The 12,551-nt window shown below is 36.6% G+C and overlaps 1 protein-coding gene across 1 annotated transcript in view; it reads left to right on the top strand.

Moving 5' to 3' along the window:
- Nucleotides 1-12,551, top strand: part of LOC146378686 (uncharacterized) — a 38,458-nt gene extending 25,907 nt beyond the window's left edge. The window contains exon 3 of the mRNA XM_084941604.1: nucleotides 1-12,551. This exon is cut by the window's left edge and continues 18,637 nt beyond it. Coding sequence (XP_084797730.1) covers nucleotides 1-12,083 — 12,083 coding nt within the window. The 3' untranslated portion in view covers nucleotides 12,084-12,551.

Below are 12,551 nucleotides of genomic sequence, written 5' to 3'. Positions count from 1 at the left end.
TGATGAGGAATCTGAAGAAGAAGCAAGAAGAGCTTGAACGTGCAAAGGAAATCATGAGTGAAGAAAAAGAAGAGGTGAAAGAGATGAAGACTGGCATTGCCAAAGAACGAGAACTGTTGTTGAAGGAAAGGAGAAATATGGAAGAAGAGCGGTCTGAGATGGAAATGACAGGAGACCAAGTCATGGATGAAATGAAATCACTAGAGATTCTGAAAGTGAAACTTCAACAACTGAAGGAGGATATAAAAGCCAAAATGGAGAGATTACTACAAAATGTTGACAACAGGTCAAGGCTGCAAACAGTGTTGGAAGACAAACTTACAACCCAAGACGAACTGAAAGAAAGCATTCGCTGTTTCACTGAAATGTTAGAGAGAGAAAAGGAAGGTGTGAGAAGTATCCTTTCAGACATGGTCACCAAGAGAGAATGCACAGAAAATGAATGGAAGCAGCAGTTTGAACTGGACAAACGAGATCTTGATAAACTAAAAGAAGATCTGAGACACGACAGAGAAGATCTGGAGAGAGAAAGTGAGGTGCTGAATAAAGAGAAAATGGATTTGAAGGTGTTGATGTGTGACATCAAGAAACAATCTGAAATATTGGAAGAAAAGAAACAAAATATAAAAGAAGAAAGAGACTCAATGGAAATCATGAAGCTTGAACTGCTCAATAAGATGGAACATGTAAACAGGCTGTTACATGAGACAAATGAAGAAAAAGCCAAGATTAAAATTTGTATCCTTCAGGTTCAAACGGAAAAAGAAAGACTTGAAGACATTTTAAGCAAGATATTCTTAACACATAATGAAGAAAAAGTCAAGGAAGATGACCTCAGAAGACAAACAAAAGAAGTGGAAATCATGAAAAAGGAATTACAAAGTGAAAGAGCAAAAGTGGAGAGTCTGATGAGGAATCTGAAGAAGAAGCAAGAAGAGCTTGAACGTGCAAAGGAAATCATGAGTGAAGAAAAAGAAGAGGTGAAAGAGATGAAGACTGACATTGCCAAAGAACGAGAACTGTTGTTGAAGGAAAGGAGAAATATGGAAGAAGAGCGGTCTGAGATGGAAATGACAGGAGACCAAGTCATGGATGAAATGAAATCACTAGAGATTCTGAAAGTGAAACTTCAACAACTGAAGGAGGATATAAAAGCCAAAATGGAGAGATTACTACAAAATGTTGACAACAGGTCAAGGCTGCAAACAGTGTTGGAAGAAAAACTTACAACCCAAGACGAACTGAAAGAAAGCATTCGCTGTTTCACTGAAATGTTAGAGAGAGAAAAGGAAGGTGTGAGAAGTATCCTTTCAGACATGGTCACCAAGAGAGAATGCACAGAAAATGAATGGAAGCAGCAGTTTGAACTGGACAAACGAGATCTTGATAAACTGAAAGAAGATCTGGAGAGAGAAAGTGAGGTGCTGAATAAAGAGAAAATGGATTTGAAGGTGTTGATGTGTGACATCAAGAAACAATCTGAAATATTGGAAGAAAAGAAACAAAATATAAAAGAAGAAAGAGACTCAATGGAAATCATAAAGCTTGAACTGCTCAATAAGATGGAACATGTAAACAGGCTGTTACATGAGACAAATGAAGAAAAAGCCAAGATTAAAATTTGTATCCTTCAGGTTCAAACGGAAAAAGAAAGACTTGAAGACATTTTAAGCAAGATATTCTTAACACATAATGAAGAAAAAGTCAAGGAAGATGACCTCAGAAGACAAACAAAAGAAGTGGAAATCATGAAAAAGGAAATACAGAGTGAAAGAGCAAAAGTGGAGAGTCTGATGAGGAATCTGAAGAAGAAGCAAGAAGAGCTTGAACGTGCAAAGGAAATCATGAGTGAAGAAAAAGAAGAGGTGAAAGAGATGAAGACTGGCATTGCCAAAGAACGAGAACTGTTGTTGAAGGAAAGGAGAAATATGGAAGAAGAGCGGTCTGAGATGGAAATGAGAGGAGACCAAGTCATGGATGAAATGAAATCACTAGAGATTCTGAAAGTGAAACTTCAACAACTGAAGGCGGATATAAAAGCCAAAATGGAGAGATTACTACAAAATGTTGACAACAGGTCAAGGCTGCAAACAGTGTTGGAAGAAAAACTTACAACCCAAGACGAACTGAAAGAAAGCATTCGCTGTTTCACTGAAATGTTAGAGAGAGAAAAGGAAGGTGTGAGAAGTATCCTTTCAGACATGGTCACCAAGAGAGAATGCACAGAAAATGAATGGAAGCAGCAGTTTGAACTGGACAAACGAGATCTTGATAAACTGAAAGAAGATCTGAGACACGACAGAGAAGATCTGGAGAGAGAAAGTGAGGTGCTGAATAAAGAGAAAATGGATTTGAAGGTGTTGATGTGTGACATCAAGAAACAATCTGAAATATTGGAAGAAAAGAAACAAAATATAAAAGAAGAAAGAGACTCAATGGAAATCATAAAGCTTGAACTGCTCGATAAGATGGAACATGTAAACAGGCTGTTACATGAGACAAATGAAGAAAAAGCCAAGATTAAAATTTGTATCCTTCAGGTTCAAACGGAAAAAGAAAGACTTGAAGACATTTTAAGCAAGATATTCTTAACACATAATGAAGAAAAAGTCAAGGAAGATGACCTCAGAAGACAAACAAAAGAAGTGGAAATCATGAAAAAGGAATTACAAAGTGAAAGAGCAAAAGTGGAGAGTCTGATGAGGAATCTGAAGAAGAAGCAAGAAGAGCTTGAACGTGCAAAGGAAATCATGAGTGAAGAAAAAGAAGAGGTGAAAGAGATGAAGACTGACATTGCCAAAGAACGAGAACTGTTGTTGAAGGAAAGGAGAAATATGGAAGAAGAGCGGTCTGAGATGGAAATGAGAGGAGACCAAGTCATGGATGAAATGAAATCACTAGAGATTCTGAAAGTGAAACTTCAACAACTGAAGGAGGATATAAAAGCCAAAATGGAGAGATTACTACAAAATGTTGACAACAGGTCAAGGCTGCAAACAGTGTTGGAAGAAAAACTTACAACCCAAGACGAACTGAAAGAAAGCATTCGCTGTTTCACTGAAATGTTAGAGAGAGAAAAGGAAGGTGTGAGAAGTATCCTTTCAGACATGGTCACCAATAGAGAATGCACAGAAAAAAAATGGAAGCAGCAGTTTGAACTGGACAAACGAGATCTTGATATACTGAAAGAAGATCTGGAGAGAGAAAGTGAGGTGCTGAATAAAGAGAAAATGGATTTGAAGGTGTTGATGTGTGACATCAAGAAACAATCTGAAATATTGGAAGAAAAGAAACAAAATATAAAAGAAGAAAGAGACTCAATGGAAATCATAAAGCTTGAACTGCTCAATAAGATGGAACATGTAAACAGGCTGTTACATGAGACAAATGAAGAAAAAGCCAAGATTAAAATTTGTATCCTTCAGGTTCAAACGGAAAAAGAAAGACTTGAAGACATTTTAAGCAAGATATTCTTAACACATAATGAAGAAAAAGTCAAGGAAGATGACCTCAGAAGACAAACAAAAGAAGTGGAAATCATGAAAAAGGAAATACAGAGTGAAAGAGCAAAAGTGGAGAGTCTGATGAGGAATCTGAAGAAGAAGCAAGAAGAGCTTGAACGTGCAAAGGAAATCATGAGTGAAGAAAAAGAAGAGGTGAAAGAGATGAAGACTGGCATTGCCAAAGAACGAGAACTGTTGTTGAAGGAAAGGAGAAATATGGAAGAAGAGCGGTCTGAGATGGAAATGAGAGGAGACCAAGTCATGGATGAAATGAAATCACTAGAGATTCTGAAAGTGAAACTTCAACAACTGAAGGCGGATATAAAAGCCAAAATGGAGAGATTACTACAAAATGTTGACAACAGGTCAAGGCTGCAAACAGTGTTGGAAGAAAAACTTATAACCCAAGACGAACTGAAAGAAAGCATTCGCTGTTTCACTGAAATGTTAGAGAGAGAAAAGGAAGGTGTGAGAAGTATCCTTTCAGACATGGTCACCAAGAGAGAATGCACAGAAAATGAATGGAAGCAGCAGTTTGAACTGGACAAACGAGATCTTGATAAACTGAAAGAAGATCTGAGACACGACAGAGAAGATCTGGAGAGAGAAAGTGAGGTGCTGAATAAAGAGAAAATGGATTTGAAGGTGTTGATGTGTGACATCAAGAAACAATCTGAAATATTGGAAGAAAAGAAACAAAATATAAAAGAAGAAAGAGACTCAATGGAAATCATAAAGCTTGAACTGCTCAATAAGATGGAACATGTAAACAGGCTGTTACATGAGACAAATGAAGAAAAAGCCAAGATTAAAATTTGTATCCTTCAGGTTCAAACGGAAAAAGAAAGACTTGAAGACATTTTAAGCAAGATATTCTTAACACATAATGAAGAAAAAGTCAAGGAAGATGACCTCAGAAGACAAACAAAAGAAGTGGAAATCATGAAAAAGGAATTACAAAGTGAAAGAGCAAAAGTGGAGAGTCTGATGAGGAATCTGAAGAAGAAGCAAGAAGAGCTTGAACGTGCAAAGGAAATCATGAGTGAAGAAAAAGAAGAGGTGAAAGAGATGAAGACTGACATTGCCAAAGAACGAGAACTGTTGTTGAAGGAAAGGAGAAATATGGAAGAAGAGCGGTCTGAGATGGAAATGACAGGAGACCAAGTCATGGATGAAATGAAATCACTAGAGATTCTGAAAGTGAAACTTCAACAACTGAAGGAGGATATAAAAGCCAAAATGGAGAGATTACTACAAAATGTTGACAACAGGTCAAGGCTGCAAACAGTGTTGGAAGAAAAACTTACAACCCAAGACGAACTGAAAGAAAGCATTCGCTGTTTCACTGAAATGTTAGAGAGAGAAAAGGAAGGTGTGAGAAGTATCCTTTCAGACATGGTCACCAAGAGAGAATGCACAGAAAATGAATGGAAGCAGCAGTTTGAACTGGACAAACGAGATCTTGATAAACTGAAAGAAGATCTGGAGAGAGAAAGTGAGGTGCTGAATGAAGAGAAAATGGATTTGAAGGTGTTGATGTGTGACATCAAGAAACAATCTGAAATATTGGAAGAAAAGAAACAAAATATAAAAGAAGAAAGAGACTCAATGGAAATCATAAAGCTTGAACTGCTCAATAAGATGGAACATGTAAACAGGCTGTTACATGAGACAAATGAAGAAAAAGCCAAGATTAAAATTTGTATCCTTCAGGTTCAAACGGAAAAAGAAAGACTTGAAGACATTTTAAGCAAGATATTCTTAACACATAATGAAGAAAAAGTCAAGGAAGATGACCTCAGAAGACAAACAAAAGAAGTGGAAATCGTGAAAAAGGAAATACAGAGTGAAAGAGCAAAAGTGGAGAGTCTGATGAGGAATCTGAAGAAGAAGCAAGAAGAGCTTGAACGTGCAAAGGAAATCATGAGTGAAGAAAAAGAAGAGGTGAAAGAGATGAAGACTGACATTGCCAAAGGACGAGAACTGTTGTTGAAGGAAAGGAGAAATATGGAAGAAGAGCGGTCTGAGATGGAAATGACAGGAGACCAAGTCATGGATGAAATGAAATCACTAGAGATTCTGAAAGTGAAACTTCAACAACTGAAGGAGGATATAAAAGCCAAAATGGAGAGATTACTACAAAATGTTGACAACAGGTCAAGGCTGCAAACAGTGTTGGAAGAAAAACTTACAACCCAAGACGAACTGAAAGAAAGCATTCGCTGTTTCACTGAAATGTTAGAGAGAGAAAAGGAAGGTGTGAGAAGTATCCTTTCAGACATGGTCACCAAGAGAGAATGCACAGAAAATGAATGGAAGCAGCAGTTTGAACTGGACAAACGAGATCTTGATAAACTGAAAGAAGATCTGGAGAGAGAAAGTGAGGTGCTGAATGAAGAGAAAATGGATTTGAAGGTGTTGATGTGTGACATCAAGAAACAATCTGAAATATTGGAAGAAAAGAAACAAAATATAAAAGAAGAAAGAGACTCAATGGAAATCATAAAGCTTGAACTGCTCAATAAGATGGAACATGTAAACAGGCTGTTACATGAGACAAATGAAGAAAAAGCCAAGATTAAAATTTGTATCCTTCAGGTTCAAACGGAAAAAGAAAGACTTGAAGACATTTTAAGCAAGATATTCTTAACACATAATGAAGAAAAAGTCAAGGAAGATGACCTCAGAAGACAAACAAAAGAAGTGGAAATCATGAAAAAGGAAATACAGAGTGAAAGAGCAAAAGTGGAGAGTCTGATGAGGAATCTGAAGAAGAAGCAAGAAGAGCTTGAACGTGCAAAGGAAATCATGAGTGAAGAAAAAGAAGAGGTGAAAGAGATGAAGACTGACATTGCCAAAGGACGAGAACTGTTGTTGAAGGAAAGGAGAAATATGGAAGAAGAGCGGTCTGAGATGGAAATGACAGGAGACCAAGTCATGGATGAAATGAAATCACTAGAGATTCTGAAAGTGAAACTTCAACAACTGAAGGAGGATATAAAAGCCAAAATGGAGAGATTACTACAAAATGTTGACAACAGGTCAAGGCTGCAAACAGTGTTGGAAGAAAAACTTACAACCCAAGACGAACTGAAAGAAAGCATTCGCTGTTTCACTGAAATGTTAGAGAGAGAAAAGGAAGGTGTGAGAAGTATCCTTTCAGACATGGTCACCAAGAGAGAATGCACAGAAAATGAATGGAAGCAGCAGTTTGAACTGGACAAACGAGATCTTGATAAACTGAAAGAAGATCTGAGACACGACAGAGAAGATCTGGAGAGAGAAAGTGAGGTGCTGAATAAAGAGAAAATGGATTTGAAGGTGTTGATGTGTGACATCAAGAAACAATCTGAAATATTGGAAGAAAAGAAACAAAATATAAAAGAAGAAAGAGACTCAATGGAAATCATAAAGCTTGAACTGCTCAATAAGATGGAACATGTAAACAGGCTGTTACATGAGACAAATGAAGAAAAAGCCAAGATTAAAATTTGTATCCTTCAGGTTCAAACGGAAAAAGAAAGACTTGAAGACATTTTAAGCAAGTTATTCTTAACACATAATGAAGAAAAAGTCAAGGAAGATGACCTCAGAAGACAAACAAAAGAAGTGGAAATCATGAAAAAGGAAATACAGAGTGAAAGAGCAAAAGTGGAGAGTCTGATGAGGAATCTGAAGAAGAAGCAAGAAGAGCTTGAACGTGCAAAGGAAATCATGAGTGAAGAAAAAGAAGAGGTGAAAGAGATGAAGACTGACATTGCCAAAGAACGAGAACTGTTGTTGAAGGAAAGGAGAAATATGGAAGAAGAGCGGTCTGAGATGGAAATGAGAGGAGACCAAGTCATGGATGAAATGAAATCACTAGAGATTCTGAAAGTGAAACTTCAACAACTGAAGGAGGATATAAAAGCCAAAATGGAGAGATTACTACAAAATGTTGACAACAGGTCAAGGCTGCAAACAGTGTTGGAAGAAAAACTTGCAACCCAAGACAAACAGAAAGAAAGCATTTGCTGTTTCACTGAAATGTTAGAGAGAGAAAAGGAAGGTGTGAGAAGTATCCTTTCAGACATGGTCACCAAGAGAGAATGCACAGAAAATGAATGGAAGCAGCAGTTTGAACTGGACAAACGAGATCTTGATAAACTAAAAGAAGATCTGAGACACGACAGAGAAGATCTGGAGAGAGAAAGTGAGGTGCTGAATAAAGAGAAAATGGATTTGAAGGTGTTGATGTGTGACATCAAGAAACAATCTGAAATATTGGAAGAAAAGAAACAAAATATAAAAGAAGAAAGAGACTCAATGGAAATCATGAAGCTTGAACTGCTCAATAAGATGGAACATGTAAACAGGCTGTTACATGAGACAAATGAAGAAAAAGCCAAGATTAAAATTTGTATCCTTCAGGTTCAAACGGAAAAAGAAAGACTTGAAGACATTTTAAGCAAGATATTCTTAACACATAATGAAGAAAAAGTCAAGGAAGATGACCTCAGAAGACAAACAAAAGAAGTGGAAATCATGAAAAAGGAAATACAGAGTGAAAGAGCAAAAGTGGAGAGTCTGATGAGGAATCTGAAGAAGAAGCAAGAAGAGCTTGAACGTGCAAAGGAAATCATGAGTGAAGAAAAAGAAGAGGTGAAAGAGATGAAGACTGACATTGCCAAAGAACGAGAACTGTTGTTGAAGGAAAGGAGAAATATGGAAGAAGAGCGGTCTGAGATGGAAATGACAGGAGACCAAGTCATGGATGAAATGAAATCACTAGAGATTCTGAAAGTGAAACTTCAACAACTGAAGGAGGATATAAAAGCCAAAATGGAGAGATTACTACAAAATGTTGACAACAGGTCAAGGCTGCAAACAGTGTTGGAAGAAAAACTTACAACCCAAGACGAACTGAAAGAAAGCATTCGCTGTTTCACTGAAATGTTAGAGAGAGAAAAGGAAGGTGTGAGAAGTATCCTTTCAGACATGGTCACCAAGAGAGAATGCACAGAAAATGAATGGAAGCAGCAGTTTGAACTGGACAAACGAGATCTTGATAAACTGAAAGAAGATCTGAGACACGACAGAGAAGATCTGGAGAGAGAAAGTGAGGTGCTGAATAAAGAGAAAATGGATTTGAAGGTGTTGATGTGTGACATCAAGAAACAATCTGAAATATTGGAAGAAAAGAAACAAAATATAAAAGAAGAAAGAGACTCAATGGAAATCATGAAGCTTGAACTGCTCAATAAGATGGAACATGTAAACAGGCTGTTACATGAGACAAATGAAGAAAAAGCCAAGATTAAAATTTGTATCCTTCAGGTTCAAACGGAAAAAGAAAGACTTGAAGACATTTTAAGCAAGATATTCTTAACACATAATGAAGAAAAAGTCAAGGAAGATGACCTCAGAAGACAAACAAAAGAAGTGGAAATCATGAAAAAGGAATTACAAAGTGAAAGAGCAAAAGTGGAGAGTCTGATGAGGAATCTGAAGAAGAAGCAAGAAGAGCTTGAAGGTGCAAAGGAAATCATGAGTGAAGAAAAAGAAGAGGTGAAAGAGATGAAGACTGACATTGCCAAAGAACGAGAACTGTTGTTGAAGGAAAGGAGAAATATGGAAGAAGAGCGGTCTGAGATGGAAATGAGAGGAGACCAAGTCATGGATGAAATGAAATCACTAGAGATTCTGAAAGTGAAACTTCAACAACTGAAGGAGGATATAAAAGCCAAAATGGAGAGATTACTACAAAATGTTGACAACAGGTCAAGGCTGCAAACAGTGTTGGAAGAAAAACTTACAACCCAAGACGAACTGAAAGAAAGCATTCGCTGTTTCACTGAAATGTTAGAGAGAGAAAAGGAAGGTGTGAGAAGTATCCTTTCAGACATGGTCACCAAGAGAGAATGCACAGAAAATGAATGGAAGCAGCAGTTTGAACTGGACAAACGAGATCTCGATAAACTGAAAGAAGATCTGGAGAGAGAAAGTGAGGTGCTGAATAAAGAGAAAATGGATTTGAAGGTGTTGATGTGTGACATCAAGAAACAATCTGAAATATTGGAAGAAAAGAAACAAAATATAAAAGAAGAAAGAGACTCAATGGAAATCATAAAGCTTGAACTGCTCAATAAGATGGAACATGTAAACAGGCTGTTACATGAGACAAATGAAGAAAAAGCCAAGATTAAAATTTGTATCCTTCAGGTTCAAACGGAAAAAGAAAGACTTGAAGACATTTTAAGCAAGATATTCTTAACACATAATGAAGAAAAAGTCAAGGAAGATGACCTCAGAAGACAAACAAAAGAAGTGGAAATCATGAAAAAGGAAATACAGAGTGAAAGAGCAAAAGTGGAGAGTCTGATGAGGAATCTGAAGAAGAAGCAAGAAGAGCTTGAACGTGCAAAGGAAATCATGAGTGAAGAAAAAGAAGAGGTGAAAGAGATGAAGACTGACATTGCCAAAGAACGAGAACTGTTGTTGAAGGAAAGGAGAAATATGGAAGAAGAGCGGTCTGAGATGGAAATGAGAGGAGACCAAGTCATGGATGAAATGAAATCACTAGAGATTCTGAAAGTGAAACTTCAACAACTGAAGGAGGATATAAAAGCCAAAATGGAGAGATTACTACAAAATGTTGACAACAGGTCAAGGCTGCAAACAGTGTTGGAAGAAAAACTTACAACCCAAGACGAACTGAAAGAAAGCATTCGCTGTTTCACTGAAATGTTAGAGAGAGAAAAGGAAGGTGTGAGAAGTATCCTTTCAGACATGGTCACCAAGAGAGAATGCACAGAAAATGAATGGAAGCAGCAGTTTGAACTGGACAAACGAGATCTTGATAAACTGAAAGAAGATCTGAGACACGACAGAGAAGATCTGGAGAGAGAAAGTGAGGTGCTGAATAAAGAGAAAATGGATTTGAAGGTGTTGATGTGTGACATCAAGAAACAATCTGAAATATTGGAAGAAAAGAAACAAAATATAAAAGAAGAAAGAGACTCAATGGAAATCATGAAGCTTGAACTGCTCAATAAGATGGAACATGTAAACAGGCTGTTACATGAGACAAATGAAGAAAAAGCCAAGATTAAAATTTGTATCCTTCAGGTTCAAACGGAAAAAGAAAGACTTGAAGACATTTTAAGCAAGATATTCTTAACACATAATGAAGAAAAAGTCAAGGAAGATGACCTCAGAAGACAAACAAAAGAAGTGGAAATCATGAAAAAGGAAATACAGAGTGAAAGAGCAAAAGTGGAGAGTCTGATGAGGAATCTGAAGAAGAAGCAAGAAGAGCTTGAACGTGCAAAGGAAATCATGAGTGAAGAAAAAGAAGAGGTGAAAGAGATGAAGACTGACATTGCCAAAGAACGAGAACTGTTGTTGAAGGAAAGGAGAAATATGGAAGAAGAGCGGTCTGAGATGGAAATGAGAGGAGACCAAGTCATGGATGAAATGAAATCACTAGAGATTCTGGAAGTGAAACTAATTGCGAGGAAATCCCTGAAAGGTGAACTGTCTGATGTACAATCCAGAGAGGATTTCCTCAGTAGTGTTACAATTTCTACAAGAAACCTTATAGGAAAACTAAATAGACTGATTCATCAAGACTTACCGACATATATTAAGAGAGTAGAGGGGGAAAATGAAAAAATATTACAAGTGATCTCTACATATGAACAAAACTGTGTCAGAATTCATAAGCAGAAAATTAAAATTACTGCAGATTATGACAAGATACAACAACAAAAGAAACATGTGTTTAAGACAACGTTTGACAAAGCAATCCAAACTGAGGATGTTGTAAAAGAATGCTTACATGAGCATCAGGATGAAGAGACTAATGAACATGAATTTAAGCAGAGGATGAAGGATGTTACAGGTAATCTTGAAGGAAGCAAAAGATACTTGACACCTGACAAGGAAGGTCTGCTGCTAGTAGGAGAAGGTGAAGAATTTGGAAATGTCAAGAAAACAAAGCTTGCAACGTTGTCCATCTTGTCAGCAGAAGAAGATGACTTCACACAGAAGGGAATTTTAAAAACTGAGTTTTTGAAACAAATCTGGAAGGACACTAGAATAGAACGAAATGAGATAAATCAGATGAAGCTCAGAGGTCAAAAAATGAGAAACAATATGGATAAAAGAGTAAAGGTGATCAATCATTTTGTTAGGAGATCAATATTTCAGAAAGAAAAAACATCAGTTGAGAAAACAAGAAAAATGTTGGAACATGGGCAAAGTAATACGTTTTTATCTGTAAGTAGCAGGGATGGAGATCACAAATCACTTGATGAAAAATATACCGAGCTCCAACAACTTAAGGTCCGCATGCTTAGTGAGATTGAGAAATTCCACATACAAAACAAAGCGTCTAAGACACTGACAACTAGCAACAAAGCTAATCAAACAGTTCAACTAGATTCTCCAAATATCTATCAAGAGCAAATAAAGGTAGAAGAATCTGAAGCAGCACCAGAGAGATCTCCTGGACTCCTCTGTCAGCTCAGACTTTCCTGTTATCGCTTTTGCTCCCGTTATTGTGCCTACTGCAAGCAAGGATGTCCAAAGAAAAAATGAGAGGCAAGAAAAGTGCTACATAAAAATCTGTCCATTTACCATTTGTTTTACTTTTTAGTTATATTAATATGTGTGTATTTGGAAAATGTGTTTTTCCTGTTAATCATCATAACCTAATAACGTAAGAGTACCAGTCTGATGTCAATCATCTAATTTTTAAACAACTAGTTATGTAATGTAAAACTATTCCTTTAACATGTTATTTTTTTCACAAATGCAAAATATTAAAGTTTAACAGATAATCTTAACATTTTTAATTACATTTTTATGCTGATTTCTAATTAATCTTCTTTCAACATATTTATTCTGTTGTCTTGTGTTAGAATACAGAAGCACAAAGAATACAGTAAAATCAAAGCTGACAAGAATATTTGAAAACTGTGACTCCATATATATTCATATTTAAATGAAAGAAAAATGCATGTTTAACATAAATTTTATCCCTAAATAAATCTTTTTCCAAAACCA

This window comes from Perissodus microlepis, chromosome 10 (assembly GCF_051167445.1).
Source record: "Perissodus microlepis isolate ML-2025 ecotype Zambia chromosome 10, ASM5116744v1, whole genome shotgun sequence".
NCBI lineage: Eukaryota > Metazoa > Chordata > Actinopteri > Cichliformes > Cichlidae > Perissodus > Perissodus microlepis.
Note: the sequence above shows the minus strand (reverse complement) of the source record. Positions and strands in the feature narration are given on the sequence as shown.